Below are 24,961 nucleotides of genomic sequence, written 5' to 3' on the forward strand. Positions count from 1 at the left end.
TTTCATGTGTACTCCATATCATCAGAATTACATAAATTGATAATGTGATTCTTCAAACTGAATTTTTAATGAATTATCAGTTTATTCATCACACATGCAGTACTTGCTTTCTTAGCATTATATTTGGGGAACCTCAGGTACCAGGGGCTAAACAAGACATTTTATGACAGTGCCATAGAGCTGAAGAATCACCATCAAATAAAAATTAAAGAAAAATGCATGGCATTACAGTGAAGAGGTTCAAAGGAAGCTACAAGGACTCCTGTGAGAAGTGAAACAATTTTATGTTATGCACACAGGAATGAAATCCACAGATATTAACACTTCATCACAATGTCAGAAAATATTCTATAAAATAGACATCTAGCTAGGAACTTTCTAAAGGGTTCTAGAGAAGTTCCCATACGTCTGATTTTAATCTTTTCTACTGGGCTCATCCATATCTTATGGCATACTTGGAAGGACAGCAGATATGACATCTCAAAAATGTTATTTTTTCAGACACTTGGTTTGGTCAGTAACAGCTGCTGACGGGAGCGAATGGGTTAATGTGTTAAGAGTCCATGTGTACAAACTTCAGCTTTTTAATTATGTAAAACGAGTTCAGAATCTTAAAGAGTTAACAGAGTGGGGGACATAATGGAGGACCTGATGCCTTGTTCTTAGAGAGCATTGTGTCGACTGCTGTGCACACTCATGTTCCACTTGCAGCCATCTTCACAGCACCCTTCTGTTGTGCATAAAAAGTAGAACAAACTACCACAATTAGTATAAAGGTAATTCAGGAATGACTCACATCTCCATTTTCTCACTTGAATGAAGAAGTACAGTCTTCTGGTCATCTGGAATTGGATGAGGATTTTCTGGACATAGGTGAAATAGGATTATGAACAGGTAGATGATGTTCATAATTCATATATTCATGAACATGATGTTCACGTTCATATATTATGATGTAGAAGCAGGCAAACAGTGGCTGAGCAGAGCCCATATGAAAAATGTGATAGGAATGCTGTAAAGGTTTTTTTATACTTTCCTTCCTCCAGAACAACAACAACAGCAAAAGAAAATAATGATGAACAGTAGAACAGATTACCTAAGAAAGAAGTACAGAGAAAGGTGATTGACTTTGGAGAAGGAAAAAATAGTGTCTTTTCCTCCGGAAAAAACAGTTAAGGCTGGCAACTGTCAGAAGAATAGACAGTATCAAATCTAATTAACAAAAAATGCAGAACCACAAAAGTAACTAAAGACGGCACTTAAGCAGAAGTACTGAAGATGTGCAATGCTTCAAGACACATAAAATCAACCTTTGAAAATATGAAAAGGAAGGCTACATGTCTGATAGGAATAAAGTAAGATGTTGAGGTGAGTGGGAGACATGACTATCGCCAAAGTGTATAGTGAATTTTGTATACCTTTATTGTCATATAAATTGTCTCTTGTACATAATGTTCTAAAAAGAATGTCATTATTGTTTCTGCAAATTGATGGGCTTTACTCTAGAAGGGAATGCATATAGGGGAAGAAATCACAACATTAGTCAAGACAGTGAATACTAACAGAGAATAATAGTTCTGAGAACAAACTTGAAATGGTGAGGGTAATCTGTATATTAATCTAGAGAATAAAACATTGTGTTAGACAGCTGCCACATGTATGGTTTATTAAATACTGACATGCTAACATATTTAGGAGAATGACAGAGAAACAGCTCTGAGAACTGTTGCTGGAGCCTATGACATGCGTAGAAAATGATTCAATAAAATAGGAATCAAATGAGAGGCCTAAGAGAAAAAAGTGAGAAGGCTTTATGTTCCTGGAACACCCTCCAAAATGACAAGCTGGGCAAGAAAATGGTAGACAGTGGATAAATTGATTTAGGCAAGACATATAAAGGAAGTTTGGGGATTTTATAGCATAAATCCTGCCAGAAGGAACTGAGAAGAGCTGCATGGAAGATGTCTTCTTCTGAGTGAAACTTCTTTTTTGTATGAGCTGATCAATCATTTTAGGAGACCATCCAAGTGAGGATGGATTGCTCAAGCTAACACAATGAAGTACAGAGAAAACACAAATACCCACTTTCCTTTTTTTTTGATGGCTATTTATTACCTTCTGCACTTCTCTGAAAATGGCAAAACCACTGGCTGTCAACAACACGTACTTAATATGAACAAGGGGAACATAAGAACCTAAGCATTCCCAGAATTTTATAAATTCACTGGCTCCATAATTGTATAGTACTAACTGTATAATTACTCTGTATTAATTTGAAATTAATATTAAGTATTTACTAACTTAAAAATTAATAATGATTATATTTGTTCACTTTCTACGCTATATGGAAATAGGGACAATGACAGTAATATATGGATCTAAGTTTCACATCAAATATATTATACAACTGTAATAAGTATTTAATTGCTAGAATATATAAACTTTAAATTTATTACTTTTTCTGACTTGTCTCATTTGCAAGGAGACAAGTCAAAGTGATACAGGACCTTTTAGAAAGGTTACAGGACATATTTTACATACGAAGTGATATACAGAAAGAGTCCTGTTATTGGAGACTTTGGACTACAAGACCAGCTCCAAAGCTCTTCAGACAAAATATATGAACATACAAATATAAGAGATAAATGGCACTGCTACTCCCAACTCCGGTACAGCTGAACCTACTGAAGTTTCTAGATGCTTTAAAATTTACATTGCTCAAACGTCACAAATTTTTACAGTATTATACAGTATGGTTACAGTATTGATACTAAGCAGGGTTATATTGTTTGTTCTTTCACCTCATCTTCATACATTTTCATTGTGATCTTGTTGCGGAACAGATTTCTGAACAATAAGTGATTAACTCCCCTTTTCGAAATGTTTTCCCCTTTACAAACATTAATGATAAATTTTATCCAAATGAGAATTTCAGCTTTAAAGTAACTGAAAACTAACGACTTTATTATGAAATCAGATACTGAGAAACTTTATGTTCACTACTTACATGATTAAAGGAGAGATTTTTAAATTATATTTTTTCTGGATAGAAATGGTTACAAAGCATTAGAGTGTTAAGCCATATCAGGATTCACTCTTCAAGAACCTAAATTAATGATTTATGCCATGGAAAAATTCTTTCTTGCCTCAGTGACCTTCTTCACAGAAGAATAGTTTCAAATGGGGGATGACTTTCTTCAGGTAACAATTTGGGCCGTTTGGATCTGTATGCTAACTCTCATAATATTTCTCTTTTTTGCGGCTTGGGTCATTATACATTTTTGCCAGGCTTATAATAATTTTATAAACAAAAACATATTGTGGAGAAGTACAGAGGAGATATTATTCTGAAGAGCTATTATCCTTAACAGCCTCTTTCTAATTAACTTTTAAAACTTTTTGCTTTCTTTAAACTTTTTCAGAAAAAAAAAAAAACAAACCAACATTATTATATACCAACATGTTCACTCAGTAATCTGTTTTTCCAATAGGCAGCAAAGCATGAACATGCCTTAGTTCTTCACTAAGATTATAGGCTAGCTGAAGTTCCAGGTATTATTACTTAATGAAAGGCAGTTCAACATCAAAATCTCAGAATCTTTTCTCTGTAAGTTTCAAAACTGTTTACACTTATTGATACTTTTCAACTTTACAGACACTTAATGGAACTTATATTCCAGACCCATGCTCCTGCTTTAGAAAACACCTTCCATGATCAGTAAGTTAATGGGATTTAACTTGGTATACTAATTTTTCAATATAATGACAATCTTTTCTTATTAAATACTCCAAGCAGGCAGAGGAAGAACACAGCCTGCTTGATAGCAAGGAAGTTGAATTCTCTGAATAAGTCTTCAACTAATTCCCTCAGTGACGTTGGATGGTTACTGAACCGGCAGTTTTAAAAGCCAGCAGCTAAAGAGGTGCACTAAAAACACTTCAAGGAAAAGATTTACATGGCCCGTAGGAGGCTCTGAATCAGCCCACAAATGGCTGATTAGTAAAATGTGCTGAATACTTGCACTAACTGCTGAAGTCAGCAACAGATGGAGGAGTTGGCATCTGTGGACATAAGGCCACTCCCTCATATATCCAACTTTAGACATGTAAGCATGAGCATTTGAGCCTAGGCTTTGCATTCCAGCTTTTCAAACAGTAAAATAAGCCTTAAGGGAACCCTGTTCTCACGTGTTACAGCGAAAATGCTATTTCATTATTCCTACATCAGCTGTGTCACAGACAGCCCCACATACAAACATCAAACAGGCCCCTTGAGCCTCTGCTCCCCTGGCAGTCCCAGCTCTCCGTTCCTGCCTCACTTCAGCCTCCCCACCCAGCTTCCAGCACTGGGCTCCTCTCCTGAGCAGCAAGTTATTCCCAAACCAGCTGCTTCACACCTACCCAAGATCCCAGACTCCTTGCCCAGCCCTTAAACTATCTTAAACTTGTATCTTAAACTATGTTGCTGCTCAGTCTTCTCCCCAAGTATCTCCTAGTATCTCATTCTAGCCAAATTTTGTGTCCCATTACATACCTGGGAACAGGAGAGCCATGCCACTGAGAAAAAGATTACCAGGATTTTCATTGTAAGAAAACAATTTACTTAATTTTTTGGTAAGAGCAGGACTAAATAGGGTGAAATCTTCCTTCTCTCTCATACGCATGTGGGCACAGATAAATACACAAAAGTCTTGCAAAAAAATAATGTTTTGACCAGTGAATTCAAGTGATACTGGAAATATATCTGGAAATAATATTAATATCTGCAACCATTAATCAAGGAAATTTGGGATTGGAAGATGGGGAAGGAGACCTGGACTGGGAAGTCTAGAAAGTGTTTGAACTGTGTTCAAAAAGAGAAATGTTAAGTAAGATGCACTGCCAGTTCTGCCTGTGAGGTAGACAAATATATGCAAAATCATCATAGAAAAACAGGTAACTCCAGTGTTTGAATATTAGCAAGTAGCAAATTAATTAATATTTCCCCAGAATATGATTAATGCTTTAGTGGTAATTTGGAAACAACACCCAGCAGGAATATTTAGAAGTATAAATTGAGTACATACATACTAAATACACTAAATACATATCACTAAAATATTCTGAATATAACAGCATTTTTAAAATTTCAGTTCTAGTTGCATCAAACCCTATTTCATATTAATGAAATATTTAAAGCTAAGTTTTTCTCTTCTTTTTCTTGTTGTACAACAAAACAAATGAGTTTGCTAGTGCTCCATTTGAGTGCTTTGAAGAAACTGATATTATCTAGAACCACCTAATAAAACAGTGACTGCACATACAGTACGAATAACAAGGTAAGTATTATGTTGCCTTAATACGTAAGTAAAGAATCCATTTTCTGACCATTTGCCACACAGACAATTTGCCTAATGAAATCAGCCTTCCTTCCCCTTCAAAGTACTGCTTTGTATTACCATGGCTGGATGAAAATGGCCTTTTCACTGCCTCAAACCACTCTCTCTCCTTACCATAAGGCTCAAGCTTAGTGCAGATTCAGTCATAGAGCCAGCCTGATGCTGAAATAAAAAAAATCCCATTTGATTCTCTGAGTGAAAGTCTCCACAACTGAATTTTGTGCAGTAGGCACAATGGTGTTAAACTCATATGCTGAATTCAACAGGGATATGCACTGTGCAGTTTGCTTATTTGCACCTATTGAAGGCAGAAAAAAACAAGGCTCCACGACATAAACAAGCTAAGGCAAAACATTATTTTTGAAACAGCACAAATTTTGCCCACAATCTCACTGATGGTACATGTACAACTATTGGGAAATCCTGCACAAGGATGGAGAGGCTACATTCTGACCTTTTTGGGCATCGGAAATCTAAAAGCAGTGGCATCACAGCAATTTAATACAGAAGAATAAATAACTTTGATTCCAGTATTAGTACCTGACAAAAATTATATATATCTTCTCAAGTATTTTTATTGAATTTATTTTCTTTCTTAAATTTAAAATGAACAAACCTTGCCAGTCAGCTTTGAAAGATCATCTCCTCCGATTATCTGCATGTCTTGCATAGATTGATCATTCTGAAAGAAGAAACATAAAACTTTGATACTGGTTATAGCTGTATAAAATTAAAACATAAATGTTACCTTTTTTTAAAAAAAAATCTTGATTATTCATCTCGGTTATGAATATTTTCTAATGCTTGTTAGTACTGGTGTACAAGAAAATCACCCTCTCACTTCTTCCTGTGGCTTCCTGCATCTCCTGCTTGTTTTCAAGCCAACATCAAACTCTAGGCTTTACTGGACTAGAAAAAGTTGCATTTTTCTTTTAAAAATAGTGTTCCCTTGCTTTCTATTTCTTTGTATGACAAGGGCTAAGTAACATATTTATCCCGTTCCAAATGGGAGGACAGGAGCATCACAACACTTGGCCAAACACCTGTAAGCACATTCTTGGTTTGAACAGTTTTTGGAAGCACAGGCTAGATGTGCCTACGTGTCAGCTCTTTTTGGAGGAATTCACTTCATTTCTTTTCAGGGGAAAAAAGTTTTGCAAAATTTATCATTTACAATCAAAAATATTTTCAGTGTGCCATACAGTTTCCAAAGCTTTGTTTATTCAACTGATCCAAAGATAAAATCCTTGAGGTCAATGACTTGAACATGGCCAATTAGGTTGAACTAAATGCAACAGAATACTATGTTTTGATTTTCCTGTTAAAAAGGGGACTTTTTTTAAGAATTTTTTTTTCTGAATTTGTTTTATAGATATTTCTAGTTGAAATTCCTTCTGATGGAAAATTCTTGAACAGCTCTAGCTCCAATTCATTATCAGCCGAACACAAAGTTAAGATCACATAAGGGAGACATGTGGAAGCCCTGCTTTCAAAGCAAGACAAAAGAGGCCTTAAAGAAGGTGGCAAATTAAAAAAATACACAGTCATAAATAAAAAAATACACAGTCAGACTATATGAAATTTCCAGAAAAAGCAAGAGCAGAAATAAGTATAGTTAATGTGGGTTTTCTACCAAAGTGATGCATGTGCTAATCTAATCTTCCTACCCATAGGAAGATAGCATTAGTCCAATTTTAATGATAGCTCCAGTACCACAATGTGCCACTGCGGTTTACTGGTAACACCAGGAAGCTTCATCATTACAAACAACTGACAAATACACAATACTTGAATGTTCCTCTTTTGTTTCATAAATCCAGTGCTCTGAAGCCAAATGTTTCTCCACAGATAAATACTGGCACATCAGGCCTTACAATGTGGATAAAGAACTACTGGAGCAAGGGATTTATAGCTGTACTTCTGCCCCTCCCAAAGTGGGACAAGCAGAGGGTCAGAGTTGTCCCCTGTGCAGATGGAACCACACCTGCCCACACTCACTGCCCAGGTGGCAGAAAGTCAGGGATTTCCAAGCATCTTTGCAGATACCTGAGCACAAGCAATCTCGCAACCCCAGGCTATTTGTGGTCCTCATGTCTAAATTAATACAGCCTTCCTGAGTAAATGTAAGCCAAGGTTGTAGAATTGCCCCGATGAGAATTTCTCCCAAGTTTGCATTCTGCAGACCCACCAAAAGGTTTCCTGGCTTTCACTCAGACTCAGCTCTCCACAAAACTTTCACACCACAGCTTTGTAAGAGGTTCTTAGCAGTCATTGCTCTAAAAGACAGTTTTTAGACCTGCCTTCACTTTTTCTGCACCGGATCTGGGAGCTTTAGATAAATTTCATGCTGCTCTGATCCGTTTCCTGGGAAACAGAGCTAGAGCAGCAATGAAGGTTACATCCCATACATTTTCTAATATAGGTTTCAATATTTCTTTTATTTTTGTAAAGAAAAACAGAAAAAAAATGTCCAAACAACAACAAAGTAAGTAACAGATTTCCTCAGAAGATTATTTTAAAACTAAGTAATAAGTGGAGATTGAGAAGATTTTAAGTTCAGGCTTAAAAGCATAAGTCTTTTGTTGTAAAGCAAAACAGGTCACTTTTCAAAAGTCAGGCGTGTATTCAAGTCAAGACTATTATAAGACTATAAAAAGCAGATTGTTTCTAATATCTACCACAGCATGTGTAACCAAGGCACTGACAAAATATTTTTTCATTTTCAAATGAGAAAGTGTAGAATTTCATTAGCAACCAGAACACTAGAATTACTGAAGAGGCAGTTTGCCCTTAAGCTGCTAGTTGAGAAAGAGAAAAAAGATAAGTGAGGCGCAATGATTAATGAATTTATTTATTTTTCACTAAAAAACCCCCTCTCTTTCAACAGTATTCACAGCAACACTGTTTCCTCTGCATTTGGTATTTCTGGCTTCAGCTGAAAGGAAGATGCTGAAATAGCATCTTCATTGCTGGCAAGCAGCTAAGCAAACACAAAAGCCATTGAGAGCAGGGGGATCACAGCATCCTGTCAATCTCGGCATTCACACATGGGCTGTAGGGACACAACTGCACACATTTATGAAAATCCTGGTCTTCTCACTGCAGAACGAGTGCTGTCAAAGGACAAGGCTGAGTATTCACAGTGCCTAAAAACCATATCATTTCCTATATGTTTTTTCTATATGAAGCTCAGAACCCTCCAGCCAAGGTATTTTCAAAAAAATTAAAGAAATTCCTTGCATCATACTGGAGAGCAATTCTCTTGCTTAAAAAAAAAAAAAAACAAAAACAAAAACTTCAGATCATTGATTTTAATGCCATGTATAACTATCTACATTTATCACTTAACTCATGTTGTAAAATACATACCTGCCAAACAACAAGGCTCAATACCACAGTGTGACATTACCCTGATCATAATGTTCACATAGATAATTTGCACACTACGGTTGCCATGGGAACCTCTCAGGGCATTTTTCTGAGTTCTCAGTTTATAATCTCAAAATAACACTGCACTAAATGTTAAGTATAAAGTACAATGAATGTCAGGAAAGAAAAAAATCTGTTTCATTCAGTACCAATTAATGTAAATTCAGAACTGTTTGTGTAATTTTCATGGTCTCAAGTCATTCAGAGCTTCTTTCTTCCTTTGCAAGTTGTTCCAACTGATATAATTGAGTCTCTGAGATTTCTTATAAATGCAGAAATATGAATTGAAGCTTCATTTTCTGTCACCCAAAGTTCCTCAATACTTGTTTTCTAAAATACCTCAACCCTATCAACTCTTTTTTTTTTTTTCTTAATATTTGACACTAAATATATTGGCTTGGATACAGACAGCTGTAAATCACACTATATTTTGGTTAATGAAGCACAGGATTTATTGCAGCTATTTCTGACAAGATGCAATGCATTGTGTCACATCCCCACACCTCATCCCAAGCTATATTTCTGGGTTTTTTTCTGTGCTTAATAAATCTGCATTTTTCAGGATAAATCTCAATTTCTTTGGTTTTAATTACTGGGTTGTGGTTTTTCACTTGTTCATCTTTGTTTTATAATTTTATTTAATTCTAGGAATACTTGATGAATTAAAGCAAGAATGTTATTTCCACCACCATTTTTCACAGCATACAAGACAAAACTTTTGCTTTCTATATAGATTGGAAGTATATATATTTAAATTCCATCTATACTAAGTAATGTGTTTTGAACTGGGTGGGGCACAGAATTATTACATCTCTTTTACATCTCCTGAGATCAACACTTGGACATAGTTCAAGTTACAAGTGAAATGAGTTGGGTGGTCTCAGGAAAATTCATTATAAACAGCATTGCTCATCTGAAAATTGCACCAAACTGTGAACATCTGTTACTCTTCTGAAGAAACAGAATCTGGAATACATTAGTACTGGGCTCAGTGAAACAAAGATTCTTTAATCATGGCAAAAAAGTAGCTTTAACAGAACAGTATAAATGCATACCTAATTATGAAATATGGACACAAGGTCATTACCACACATCTGATTACTACAGTCTGCAGAGTTCATATGGAATTTCTTAAAAATGTAGTTACCTTTTTCTCCTAAAATTCATCAGGGAAACTCAAAACAAAGAAGAATGTGACCATCAGGCCTGTTCTGGGTTGTTTTTGTCCCCTTGGGTGATACAGCAGATCCTCCAACCTGGGAATTCCAGTTAGGACAGCAATTTCACTTCACACTGTCATTCCACCTCCTACAGCTGGGTTTTCCAGGAAGATTTTGACCAAAAAGAAGTCAATGACAGACCATTCAGTTGTCCCTTGGATTCTAGTATGTAACTAAATTGCTTTGCAACCTGCCTCCTGAGAAATACTTCAAAATATGAGTAAGTTGGTTGGGAAGTGTCAGAATGGCATCTACAGTATCTGTTAACCTATTTTGGGTAATAGGTAAAGTCAAACTGATATGTAAAGTATAGGCTATAAAATATCCTCAGTGGATCAGAAGAAGTTGAGTGGTAGTATATAAAATGCTGTACTTAGAAACAACATACACTTGAATCAATACAATTTTGGGTTTCTTCTCCCAAGAACAACAGCTAAGAACAAAAGACCTTAAGGGTGTAGATCATGAGCTGTAAGTTTTCATGGCAGGCAGCTAGAAGGACTATCCAGGCTTAAGCAGGAACATTCAGAGGGCAACTAGTAAGTATTGTTAAGCTGGAGACTTGTACAAATGAGTGGGAATGATATGGATCACTTCCCAGTAAAGACTGGAAAGTTTGCCTTCCCTTCCCCAGAATCAAATGTATACCAAAGGCTAGACTGCAACCTCCGGGGTACACCCACATTCAAAATAGTCAAGTGCCAGGTCACGGATATATTTTTAAGAGTTGCCTTGAATACCTTGCAAACAATCCAACAATGCTGAGCCAGGTGGGAATGGAATCCAGCAAACTGGCACACACCCACTGCCAGAACATCCCCTTTCCCACAGGGAAGTCCAGGTACGTGTGCACTGAAGCACTGACAGCTTTGCGTAGCTCTGAAGGCTTTAAAGCTGCCTTCCTGAGCTGACCACACCACTGACTGCACTGAGACTGGCCGTATTGCAATTGCCAGGATAACAGATGATAGCAAATTTTAAACTGCTGTAGGTGTATATCTAGCAGAGTTCTAGTTACCACAGTGTAACACATATTTTACTTCTGTAGGGATTGATCTACTATGTAACTCATCTGAAGATTTCCTTGCTTTTTATTCTGTTTCTTCCTTGTTGTTGTTACTCCTATATTAACTAAAAGTTCCATCACTCAGGTTTGGAACTGCTTCAAATTCAGGCTAGTCTATCCAGTTCCAGGGAAGGCCAGAGTTTTGCAATGAGGAAGTTGGCTTTGGACAGAGAAAGACAAACAAAGAACTTACTGACAGCAAGGTACTCCTTATCAGCTGACCTGTGGTAACACCTGGGTATATTTCTTCCCTACTGTAAAAGCAAGGCAGGTCATTCAGCTTAAACAACAGTCTGGGAAACAGTGAGCTATTAAACTTAATAAATGGAATTGCTTGTAATCATCTGTTCAGACACAGCAATTTTTTGTGTACCAGGGCTCCTGCATGCCTTCTCTGCATTTAATCCAAGGAAGGTAAGGTATCTTAAAAAAGGGCCAAACTGTCATAAATCAAAGCAGAATTCAGACCAGTTAACTTGACTAATAAGGATTATAGACAATTACTTATTTCACTTTTTAATTTCTAATTTAGCAATTAAATTTTATATACTTGCTTAGCATTGGTTAAATGGGTTCTTCTGTTTAAGAATGAGGCAGTAAGATTGCAGCACTACGTCTCACCATATAGCAGAAACAGCACCTGAACACTTAAAAAGATCAGCAAGAACTGAAATCACGAACATATGATTACAAAGGTTTTGACTTGTATGTATATCAGAAACAAAGTAAATCCTCAAAACTCTGGTTAGTTTGCACATACTACAGTCTGAGATTTCCTTGTACTCTAGCTTATTTTTATTCTCTAGTAAAATATTTAAAAGATAGAAATTAAATCTGTGTATGTTCCAGGATAAGAAAAGGTATTAACAATTTCACAGGGCTCTTCAGTCATGTAAGGTAAGGTTCAGATCACATAATTTTTCTCCAGAAATGGGAAGCAAATGATTTTTAAAACTTACAGGTAAAAGAAAAAATGAGGAAGCATACCCTTGAGAACTGCCATAGTCCTACTCAGGTAGTCCTTTTGTGCAGCCAGGAGGCATTGCTAAGGGTGCCTACCTTTTGTGATAATGATGTAATATCAGCCCACACTCTCAGAATAGCAGACTTGGGAGGCTTTTCCTCCTCAGCTCCATAAACCAAAGAGTGTAAGGAAAATTTTCCACCTGCTATGGTAATGCAAAAGTCATTAAGGTCATCAATCATACCATGGCAAACTATCCTGGACTTGGGTAGGAAAATGTCTGTTTGGATTCAAATCCATAATGACTGGAAGTATCTGTCTTTTGCCCAATTATTGTTTAGCATTAAATGCATGAACATTACAGCAGTGGAACTAGAAGTCATGTTTCCCAGCCTCAACAGAGGATCTTAGCATGCCAGCTCGGACACTACTACATCCACATGTATGATCTTACCCCATTTTTTAAACTGTGTTGTAAAGTAATGATCAAAAGTGGATGAACATTGTGAAAAAAATACAGTGAATTTGTAGCTCTGTACTAAAAACTCTGTCCATTTGGGGATTCTACAAGCACTAGAGAAAAGAGCTTTCTCTAGAATAAACCCAAAGTGCTAACCTTCTGACTGTGACTATCATTAATTCCTAGAATCTGGTGATAAAACAGAGATAAAAGAAGAATCTTGAACTTTGTCAAATAGCCACAGGCTGAGAAAACAGATAAATAGGTGTAAGCAAATTCATGGAAGATGAGTCTGATAAAAACCTCAAATGCTTAGTCCCTTCCAGCAATCTGGAGCTTAGTTTATCATTCAGTGTCACAACTCAGTAGCATTCTCTCCCATACTACTGTGTTCAGTCCCTTGGCTAATGACAACTTCGAAACTTTTAACAGCACACATATTCTTTGTGAATTTTCTTGCACAGGTGTTTTATAGTATCCCATCTTTATTTAAATATTTTAACTTCTATCTACCAAATGAGGAGGGAAAAGAATTTTGTGTCTGTCTCACAGATCAGCACTGCAACTACAGAGGAGTTCCTGTAATTGCCATATTCCTTTAGAGTAACCCTTTTGGTCTACACCTTAGAGACCTGCTGGGGTGTGACACTGCATGAACACTAGACATGTTATGATCTCTTTTAAGAAACAGCATTTAAGATGCCATTAAAAGGGAGTCATCGAATTCCTTGAGAAAAACTAGAACCTTCCGGCTTCTTTTAATTAATTTTGCCCCATTTCAGATCTTAACATGAAAAATCCACGTATTAAATAGTACTACTAGCATAAAAGTAATGTGCAATTTTTCCAGTGCCTAAACATGTCACAGTACTTTCAAACTCATCAAATCTTATTTTTACAACAGGATTAGTGTTCTGGACCTATCTCACACAGAAGATGCTATCTCCCTGTCTCTGAAAAATCCATGAAGCAGGATGACATACAGTATTGTTGCAAATGTCATAACTTAGTAGTAGCTTGGTGTATTTTTAGCAGAATATGAAACAAAACATTTTACCAAAACTAAACTTCAATATTTTAGGCTTTATAAGAAACCATTGTTTTACAACAAATATTGTATCCAGGGGAATCTAATTCTTTGATGAACAGTTGAATGCTTCTAATAAAATCCCTTGACGCTTTGAATCTGTTCTAAAGGTGGCCAGTTTCAAAAATATCTACAGCCTTAAATGTTAAGATGTCCCAGGAACCTGGACTGCTTAAAAATATCCAAGATTTAAGCTAAAAACCCCCTCTCATATTAAAAACCTTAAGAAAAAGGAACTTTAGATCTTAAACTCCATTTATACATAGTAGTTGTATCCTATGCAATATACTGTAATTCACGACATTTATTTCAAATTAGAAGACATTTTTCAAAAGAAAATATTACAGCTTGTAAGAAAAACATGACCCTTGGGGAGACAAATTTCTCAAAAAAATATTAGAAAATACCTCTGTGGAGTTTATGTTAGATCTGAAATCCAGAAGAACACAGTACCAACCCACAACATAGGAAAACTAATTTTTTTAAAATTAAAAAAAAAAAAAAAATTCCATAGCTAAAAATCATGTTTCAGTATGAAGGAAGGTAATACCTAAGCTGGAAACAATAGATAAAAATTAAGAGTATCTTTTAAAAGCATGCAGTTACTTGCTTTAATATGCTCCATAAATGCCTTAAAACAATACTTTGGTATTTCTGAAAAGCTGTAGGACAGCTCAGTATTACCCTGCCTTCACTGCCACATCTGCTCTAGTTCTGTCCCCATGGCAATCAGGCCACTTCCTACTCAGTTCTCCCTCAGCTGAGTTGCTTGGTTCCCCCAAACCTTTCATATGTGAGTCACTGAAACACTTACTCATACTTTAAAAAAATCACTAAGATTTCATATGGTGCTAACATATTCAAGTGATGTGTAGGTGTGTTATCTGATGCACAGTTACAAAGATCATCCTCTATAAGTAAGTTTTACATTAGAGATAAACTTGATAAACTGACTGTATGATAGACTTATTATGACCTTTCCTGAACTATGCCCACAAATTAACATCTACTTACATTAGAAGTAGCATCCCAAGCCTCTAAGCACAAAATAAAACTGTATGTTTTATTTTAAATGAAACACTTTCTTTGATCAAGAAATGAATTAAAGCTCTCATATCTCACAACTCTGCCACCATGCTAAATGGAAGCTGTGGATGTCATAGGTGAAAGGAGAGCATCTGCTTCCAGACCTAAGAAGTTTCAAGACCCTGACTTTTAAGTTCACATTTCATCCCATATAGTATGGCCTTCTTCAGTTTATCTTAGACCACTATGAAAATAGGCTGGTACACAAAAATAACAAGAGTTGAAATACCCACACTCCTGATACCTTTGAGGAGCACCTCTCAGGTAAAGCAGGGGGTGAGTCTGAGGCCTGCACACATGATAGTGAGTGTCCCTTGACTATGGGTAGACTCTTTTTTCCAGCAAGAACTGTGCTGACTGAAGAATTTACTGCCCACAAGCTGGCCCCAGCTGCTACTGAGATGCATGTGGGCATCTGAGTTGCTAAAAACTAATCCAGCAAGCTCAAGAGGTCCAAACAGAAATTCTCTCATAACTGGTGTTGTCAGGGCTGAAACAGGTTAGGGAGCGTTCAGGAGCAGCTGAGCTGGCCAGTGTGACTGCCTGGAGGGCACTGCAGCCCCTGAACAATGGAGACAGTCACTGCTCCAGCCCGTGCAGGTGCAATCAGAAAAGAGACCCTCCTTCAGTGTCTGAGTTTTCACACCAAGCCACTGTACCTGATGTACAGATGAATCTGGCAGGAGAGCTTCCTCTCCAAGTGCCTGAATTGCACTGCTACTCTCGTAACACCACCCACAATTTAACCAAAGAGATGTCATTCTTCTCACTACATTTTTGTGAATTTCTCTTAGAATTTCATCAGCTAGCTGCAAGAATAAGCTTTTGGGATGACTTCCACTACTAACACGTTTTCAGCTATTTCTCTGAAAAGTTTGAGTGTCTCTGAGGCTGATATTTTGCAGTAAGACTCTGCTGCATGTTGATGTGGTGTTTTTTGTTTCTTTCATGAAAAATATTCTATTTTTAAACAAGTCCTAACACTTGAAAAAGGAACACTTGGACACAGTTTGGAGAACTGTGAATTGTAGTATCTCCAAACACTAAAGTCACAAAAAATATGATCTATTTCCACTGTTCATCATCTTTTTAACCATCTCAGGTCTTACTAAATTTCAGAAGATAACTAAAGCGTAAGAGATACAGGGAGAACACCAATGCCTGCTTAAGATTTGGGAGTGTCTTTGGCTTGGAGCTCTAAAAGACCTTTTACTCACTTGTTTTAGCAGGTCTGAGCATTTCATGGAACTCTTACTCCAAAAGATACTACAGCTTTGGGATGTAAATACTGTTTTATCCATTCATAGACAAAGCAAGTGCACAGAGATTAAATCCCTTTGGCAATTCAAGGGGCAGATTTCCCAAATCTCTCATCATTAGCTTGCCTATAAGACATCTCTCTGACAACACCATCTACAATAAACAGAACATATTTCTCAAAACAGCAACAATTTTAAGGTCTAGATCCTTGACACTGGTAGCTTCTATGGACTAAATTATACCATGTTTCTGCTGCCCGTTAGCATCTAAAACTATATCATGCTGCAACATTCTCTGTAAAGTTGATCACTGTCTGTAGTGGTGACTGCAAGACATACATCTGAAAAAGGTTAAGAGTATGGTTTAGTTTTTGAATGTCTAGTTCAGACACAACCTCTCTCCAAATTAAATAAACCACAAATCACTAATTTTCAAATTAAACCACATTTTTGCCTAGACTGAAGTTATTTACTTGTATGTCAAATGTATAATTTACAGATAATTTGGAGTTCAGTCCTGTGAAATTATGGTAGAACTTGGCTTTAAAGTTGGCAAGAGTTCATTCTATCAGGTAGGCTCCAATTTGCAATCCTTCCATGGCCACTGAGCATCAATATGATGATGCAGTCATCAGCTAAACTATGTACACGAAGCAAAATAAAGGGGACTCACAACCTGCCCAAAAGAAAACCTGTAAGTACAAAAAGTAATGTGAATTCTCATTTATCTCAGCACACACATTTTTCTCAGGACATCGTAAGTTGTGTTTCCCTGTGTGACACAGCAATGGAGATAAATAATTATTGTAACACTGGTGTAGATTTTGGGTATAGACATGAACCACTAAATGCAAGCAAGACGATTGTTTCTTCTGTGTTGTTAAATTAATAAAACCATTTTGAGGTTACGTGCTTTTTCAGGGTCAGGATTTCAACATATTATTTTTAAATGCAATGTTCATAGTGATCTTAAAAAAGCCGAGCTACATACAGTAAAATTATACTGAATAAGAATAGGTTATTATGAAAAGTAGGACTGTACATTTTATACCACTCTGATTGTAGTCTGATGCTTCATGCTGTTGAGTCTTTTAGGAATTAAGTACACCCCTTTGGTGTATGACAAGGAAAATTGCGTGGCAGAAAAAGGAATTATTTTACTCCATTTACCAAGCTTTCAACTTACTCATAATAAAATCCCTCTGTTTCCTTACTCCTACAGTCGAGAGATTTAGCAAAACTATTTACTGACATGGCTTCATATAGCAAAAACATTCAGATTTCTACTAAACAATGCTTGTGTTGTTGCTTGTTTTCAGATTCTTGCAGCACTAATAGTCCTGTTTATGCCAAGACTAATAACCAACAGTTGTAAATATGTTTCAAACAACTGGAGGCTGAAGAGGAAACAGATCATATCAATGGATTTGTTTGTGAATAGAATTCAATGTAACCATTGTGCATGGATTACAATTCAGCAGTCACATTTTTACATTTTTGTATTAGTTCTGTTCTGGAAACCATAAATAATGTACTCATTTGAAAGAATTACATGAATTGACCACATCTACATAATCCTCTGGAAGTTTCCTCTGAAGTTCATTCATATTTGGAGTATCAAACACATCTCTGGGCAACGTGTTCCAGTGCCTCACCAACTTCACCATAAAAAGAACAAAACAAAACAAAACAAACAAACAAAAAAAAAACCACCATAAAAACCCCCCTCCCTTCTATCTAGTCTAAACCTACCCTCTTTCAAATTAAAGGCATTTCCCCTTGTCCTGTCATTCCATGGCCTTGTAGGCCCCTTTCAGGTACTGGCCATCTGTTCTAAGGTTTCCCCAAAGTCTGTTCTACTAGGAGATGTCTCCAGACCTGTGATCACGTATGTTGCCTCCTCCAGACCCCCTCCAACAGATACTTGTCTTTGCTGTACAGAGGACTCCAGAGCTGGATGCAGTACTCCAGGTGGAGCCCCAAAGTTATTCAAAATAACAGAGTTTGTTATAACAATGTCATTTCAAAATAACAGAGATGGCTGCTCTTCTGCCACTTTAGTCTGCACATATAACCAAATAAATCACAAAAGACTTAAGGAAAAGTAACAATCTCATTCCTAGTTTACCTCTGCATGGCTTTAAGTGAAAAAAGGTTATGTCACCAAGATTCACCTGTCCTTCCCCAAGATGTGAGCTTTACTATCATATTCATTTTATAAAATATAGTAATTAATAGAATTAGATAGGTATCTATGGATAACCATATCAGAATACTAAACATTTTACAAGAACAGGTAGCAATGCATATAGAAAGCACACTGGTCTGACTAGTGTGTGGTGTTTCTCCTCTCTTCCATCAGTCCCCACCACCAGTTTCAACAATGACTTATCATGATTCCTTCTCTTTTTAGCTTTCATCATCTATCCACTAAAGAAGCCTTAATTCACATGTATTCACCTTGTCTTCTATTGAGAGGCTGCTGAGAACTTCTCAAGAAAGTCTGCATACTTCCTCTACTTCCTAATTTTTTCAATTCCACTTAAAACTAGAAGTTTGACTTAAAGGTCACATTTGGCATGGCTATGGAACAGGATTAGGTGATATTGTTGCATCTCTTAGTTGTGGGTTAGATTTGCTAAGCCAGAACATCCTCTTCTGTCTGAAGCTGTAATTCAACCTTTACCTTTTCAGCTTGCCCTAAATTGTCTCTTCCACACTGAACAAAGAGAAGCTATAATTACTGTTTATGAACAGTCTACTCTTCTGCTACACTTCCTACACTATGTGTTTTTACTAAAACATATCCTGTTCAGCCCTTCTCTTCATGGCATCCACATTCATCTATTTTTTTGTTCATTTTCTCTTTTGGTTCATCCTCAAACATTCTTTCTTGTCTAGTCCTATCATTTAATTCAAAACACCCTAGAAAAAACTCTTCCTAATTTCTCTGTTCTACTTTCCTCTGGATTCTTCCTAATCAGCTCTTTAATCTCCTAAAGTTATCAATGTCACAAATGTATTATGGAATTTCTGGATCCACCCTCTCTCCTGCTAGGGTCAGATTCTCCATCAATGACATTCCCCAAATCAACTTCTTCCACCATTACTCTTCATCTTTGACTTCAACATACCATGCTTCTGAAAATAATTTTGAATTCTCCTTTCAATTGGAAACCCTCACCCATTTTCAACTTCAGAACTCTGATTCCCTGTGGAGGAACAATCATTCGGGTAAAAAATCAGCACAGTTAAAATTGCATATAGTGAATTTTACTCATCCAGTTTTAAATTCAAAAAATCTCTGCAGTCAATTCCACTGTTCCTGACTTATATTAAAATCTTAGAACCTAATATCTAAAAAGTTGCCAAATTCTATCAGTTCTCATGCCAGTGTTTCCAGAATACAGTGTTTTCCCCTAAAACTTTGCATGCATCTCTCTATATATTCATCATATTTTACATGGGGACTATTGTAGTGCTTCTTGCTCTACCCACTATACTTCTTGCCTTGCTACTCTTGGTTCATTCAAAAAAGTGCATATTTTCTCTTCTCTGCCTCTTAAAACTCTGAGCTGCTGTTTTCATTCAGATTTCCATCTGGAAAACTGATTTGATTTTCCTCTCCGTCTTCCTTCCTGACTTTTATCTTTATTCTACATGATGATTCCTATCTGTTTACTCCTGAAATCCTATTTTCTAACTTTCATCTTGGTGCTTTCTTTTAATCTGCCCCATGTAAAATACAGGAAAGTCTCTCAGAAAAGTGTAAAAATGTTCAGGCATATATGATAATGTTTTGTAAACCAGATAAAACCATCCTGATTATGGCAGTACAAGTAGCAAGTAATTTCATTAATATCCAGAGAATCTAAATGTAATATGCTTTTTTTTCCCAATCAATTCATTTGCATGAAGAGATCGAACAAAGAAGATACATGCCCAGCTTTCAGCTACTTAATATGAAAGCAAATCCCAACATACTAATTAAATATAAAGTCTAAAGTCTAAATTCTGTAATATTATGACAGGTTTGAAAAACAAAGAACTATATAAAACTGGTCATATTTGCAATCTCCTTTTCCTGTAATCATGTCTGTATGCCAAACAGCAAAGTACAACATTTACCACTGATACTTGGTAATTAAGGGGCACTTTCACTGATGTCAAGATCTGACGCCACATCATAATTACAGCCCATTTTTACTATCCTATTAAACCAAGAAATCCCACTTTGAATTACAACCCCTAAAAATCAACTAACCTTTCAATATGGAAGCTGGAATGAGACAATACAAAAATCCCATGAGTTTGAGCTGAAATTAGTTCCTGGATTTTAACAGCTGGAAAGGGGAAGGGAGACATGTCTGAAGGAAGCATATTGAGAGCAGCAGGACTCCCTTCAGGAGAGAAAGAGAGAACAGTTAGTAAAAGGAAGCAGGATAAATAATGTGAGAAGAACAGTGTCTGTGAAATGAAAAAGGGATAAAAAGAGAGAGCAGTAATAAGTCTTACTAGAAAGTGGAACAGAAAACATAGAGGAAAGCAAAGGAGTCCAACTGGAGATGCTCCAAAATTTAAAGTACAGTCTTATCTCTAAAGCTGTAATTGTTGTAATTGTAATTGTCTGATTAAAATGTAAAACACTGAGAAAGGTATGTTATTAAAGAATAAACTAACATGGACATTTGGGAGTTTCATATAAGGCTGGGATAAAGAGTCACTCAGACTACGTATAGCAAGTTCCTCAAGTGATCTGAGCCCATTCTCCAAAACCTGCAATTGCACAGGACACAACAAGATGCAGAGGATGGCAGGTAGTGGTGCTGGTGCTTTAGTCAGCATTACATTTATGCATATCTCATGGACTGCATCTACCAATATTAATGTAATTTCAAATGTCTCCTGCAGTGTCATTCAGCTTCTCAAGACCAGAGAGGGAGCAAGCACTAATCCAAGCACTAAATCAAGGACAGCTTCAGCCTCTAAATACATGACACCTGTTTGGAAGTACATATAGTACATAAGAAAAAACAATTTATTTTCAAAAAAGCAGATGCAGACACTAGTTCTTGGGAAGGTGCTGCCTTACAGCATGAGGGTAGGACCCAAAATGTGCACAGCCACTAAATGCTATGATTATTTAGGACTTAGTTTTGATAATTGCACCCTTGCATAATAAAATTCTTAGTGCTGTTTCAGCTTGATATAACATGCTTTTACAATATTTCCTAAGCTAAAGATGTGAAAATTTCCACACTTTTGTGGTACAACATCTCCTGCCACTCATTGGTTATGGGTTAGTATGGCTAATAAGATTTGACCCCAAGGAAAGAAATTTTAGAACAAGGATAGCTTCATACTGGATGAGAGATAACTCTGTAGGAAAAGCATGTCCATTACCTATATGCCAGAATCAAAATAAAACCCAATTTAAGTAATTCCACTATTTGCCCAGCAGTGTTAATGAAGTGCTATTATAATACACAAAAAAATGAGTAAAATTTTCATGTGCCATTATGTGAGAAAAACATTATAATTCATTAATTATTTCTGTAATACTGCTGAATAACTAGAAAATATATAATACTAGTATTTCACACTTGTTTCATAGAACTAACTAATTCTTGAAACAGAAGTTTCAGGACCAAATCCCAACCAAATGGCTATAAAAGATTGTCATTCACTGTTTTTCCACACTGAAAAAAAGTCAGACCGGATCTGTGAAAGTTAGGAAGCTTATAGTCACTGGGGTCAGAAGAAAATGCCAGCCAACAAACTGTGGAAAGGATGTAGAGTTACTGTGGGAACTACTGGACACAGCAAGTTGCATTTCTGCAAAACACTGTATTGTCACTCTATTTATTTAGTGTACTTCCTCTGACATTTCTACAACTTATAGAAATGTTCCCTCCCTGTGAAACATGTACTGCAAGGTAAAATATAAATTTATAACTTCTACAATAAGAAATTGTAGTTAGAGATTCTAAAAAATGCTGGTCATCTCACTATCATATCCTCCGTAACACAGATGAATTTTTATTGCATAATTTCCTCTGAAGATAACAGGAGGTTACTTGATGATTACTTCAACACTGGATTTGATTGAATGGCTTGTTTCATTTTTTGTAGAACACTATCATCATCTGGTGGTATATTTTGCTACTATATAATCTGCATGCTATGAAAATGAAAGCATTTCATTTACTTAGCACTAAACATTTAGAAGAAGACATAGATTTACCACCTTGAAGTTATGCCAAATTATGCAGGGGTGGAAAATGCAGTAACATGAAATTAACTTGACAAAACTGCTGAGGATTTTGAGAACAAACAAGATGCTGACATATTACATGAATGAAATTTGAATACTTCTCTGTCAAGAAGTAAAAGACAGACTAAATAAAACACAAGAGCTCAAGGATGCTTCACATCCTTATTCAGACTATCTAGAAAGTATAAGGGATACGAGTTTTTAAGAAAACCTCACAAGTTTATCAAACAAAAATATTTTCCACATAGTTTTTCTTATAATTGGAGGTGGAGATCTCACATGCAAAAGTCAACTATTTATTACAACATTCAACAAGAATCTACATAGATCAGTTGTTGACTTACGTGGTAACTTTTCAGTCTAACAAAATCGACTTTCATGGAGATGAACCTTTCTGAATTTCTGCTAAGATTTTTAATGTGCTCCACAAGATCAGCACAGAACTTGTAGCCGCCTTTGAGGACACAGAGAACCACAATATCATTGTCTCCAATGTCTTGCATAATATCTTTCGCCAGTCGTTCTGTCCTGGACAAAAAAAAAATTAAGGATAAAATAACTTTAGATGCAGATGATTTAAGTTCATGGTACACTTTACAAACACTGTGGTGAATATAAAGCTTGACTGGCACTGCTTAAGTATCCTGACTTCACAGAATCACAGAGTGATTCAGGTTGGAAAAGATCTTCAAGATCATCGAGTCCACCCTTTGACTGATCACAACAATGCCAGCTAGACCATAACAGTAAGTGCCATGTCCAGTCATTGCTTGAACACCTCCAAGAGTGGTGACTCTACCCCCTCCCAGGACAGTCCACTCCAAAGCTTGACTGGGTCTGCATCCAGCTCACAAATGGCAGACACAGAGTGATGGATGCAAGATGCAAAGCACTGTGTCCTAAATTCCTAAATAAAAATATCCAAGTTTTTAACTAATAATATTTTAGGACAAAGATTATACATGCACTGTATATGGATGACAGCCTTTATAAGAAAGAATAACATTACTGACCAAACAATTTATTTAGTAACATTCAAGCTACACATACCTGTCAACAATAATGCCATGAGGAATGAGCACGTATTCCAGGTCTCCATAGTAGTGCTGAGGATAAGTGAACAAATCCAGACTGTATCCAGGCCAATTGTCTGAAATCTGAATATCAAATAGTACTGTCAAGAACACTTCATGGTGTTTGACATCATGTAACTGATACAAAATCAGCATTCTAGTACACTCTATCGCATGAGTTTCTTGTGTGCCCTACTTTCTTCCAGTTACAATTTACTATTTTGTTTTCCCATTAATTATTTTGCTTCTCAATATAACTCAGAAATCAAATGCTACAGTTTTTTTCCGCACAGAATGTGGGAAATGTCACCTGAAATTACAAACAATTAGACAAAGGAAATATTTAATTCTAAACTAGTGGCAAAAGTAAGTTTCTAAGTACTTTCAAACTCATAAGTGCAAATAGAATATTGCCAGTAAGAAGGGATTCTCCAATGGGAGATTCAGACGGTGGAATTAAAAGTAAAAAAATTCTATACTACAATTGTACATTTCTAGTTTAGAATGACTTAAAGTCATAAATAAATAAATAGAGAACTATTCTACAGATGAAACAGTACATATGGAGAATAATTTATGTGGTTCCTGGACGATATCTGTGCAAATCAGTGAAAAACTGTACTTCCTGACAAAGGTGAGGTTCTTAATTTAGATGTCATCGAAGATAAGTAATTACAAAATGTTTGGATCTCACCTCACTATGAAACTAGTCTGTAAATTCATATATTTAAAGAAAAAATAATTTACAGACTTAGTATACAGTGGTTTTGTAAGTATCAGAATACAGAGATTAGATCTCACAGCATACAATGGTGGTAGAGATTAAGAAGGTCAAAAATTAGGCAACAGTTGAAGGCTTCAGAAAGCTATAAATGCAGAGTCACCAGCACAAAAACTAAACTCCAAAACACTTTCCCTACTCCCTGTGAAAGACAAGACCTGCAGGTTCACAAGGTATCTTGAAATCATTACAAAGCTTTGCTTCAATACTGGTTCAGGATAAAAAACGACACCTAATAGGTTTTCCTTACAATCATATTCCTCGAGTCACACATTGTCTTTCTACAGCTTGGCTACAGGAATCTTGAGTACAAGGAGAAATAGTGACAAACTTGCCCTTGTGCAGTGCATGTCCTCATGGCATTTTTGCTACAAATAGTCTTTAAAGGACCATTACTGAAACTAACCCCTGCTTACCATTTTATAGTAGAGCAATAAACCGTTTCTCACAATTTTGGCTAAGATAACATATTTTGTGCTGAGCTGTTCCTCCATATCCCCTCTTCTTTAACTGAGACACAGCCCTGCCTCATGCGGTACTGAAACACTCTTCTGCCTCATGGATCTTGGGTTGCTTGGGGGCTTTCTTTGCATATTCATTGACAGCTACAGACACCTTGACTGGCACGTCTACCCCAAAATTTCTGCATCAAAAAAGTTATTAGCTGGAAACTGCTACTGAATATTTGCCCATGAAGGGGGCAAAACCTGGCAGAGCGCTCACCAGAATCAATATAAGCTTTTCCCCTGACTTACACAAGCCTTGAAACTACACAAAAGAAAAAAAAAAGTTACTTAGTTGTGTTCCTCATTTCCATAGAAACAGGAGATTATAAATAACCTCCTTGGCCAGGTTTTTAATTAGAGGCAAGTCTTCCTCCAAAA

General features: G+C 36.4%; 1 protein-coding gene across 3 annotated transcripts in view; it reads right to left on the minus strand.

Annotated features, from left to right (window-relative positions):
* The window catches only part of PRTFDC1 (phosphoribosyl transferase domain containing 1), a 42,280-nt gene that overhangs the window by 15,134 nt on the left and 2,185 nt on the right, over nt 1-24,961 (minus strand). For all 3 annotated transcript variants that reach the window (XM_066199156.1, XM_066199167.1, XM_066199147.1), the window contains exons 2-4: nt 23,274-23,380; nt 22,568-22,751; nt 5,995-6,060 (exon numbers count right to left, since the gene is read on the minus strand). In XM_066199156.1, the coding sequence (XP_066055253.1) occupies nt 5,995-6,060; nt 22,568-22,751; nt 23,274-23,380 (357 nt within the window). The remainder of the gene's footprint in view (nt 1-5,994; nt 6,061-22,567; nt 22,752-23,273; nt 23,381-24,961) is intronic.

The sequence above is a fragment of the Chamaea fasciata genome, unplaced genomic scaffold (genome assembly GCF_029207755.1).
Source record: "Chamaea fasciata isolate MVZ Bird 193981 ecotype frontalis unplaced genomic scaffold, bChaFas1.0.hap1 SCAF_1, whole genome shotgun sequence".
Lineage (NCBI taxonomy): Eukaryota > Metazoa > Chordata > Aves > Passeriformes > Sylviidae > Chamaea > Chamaea fasciata.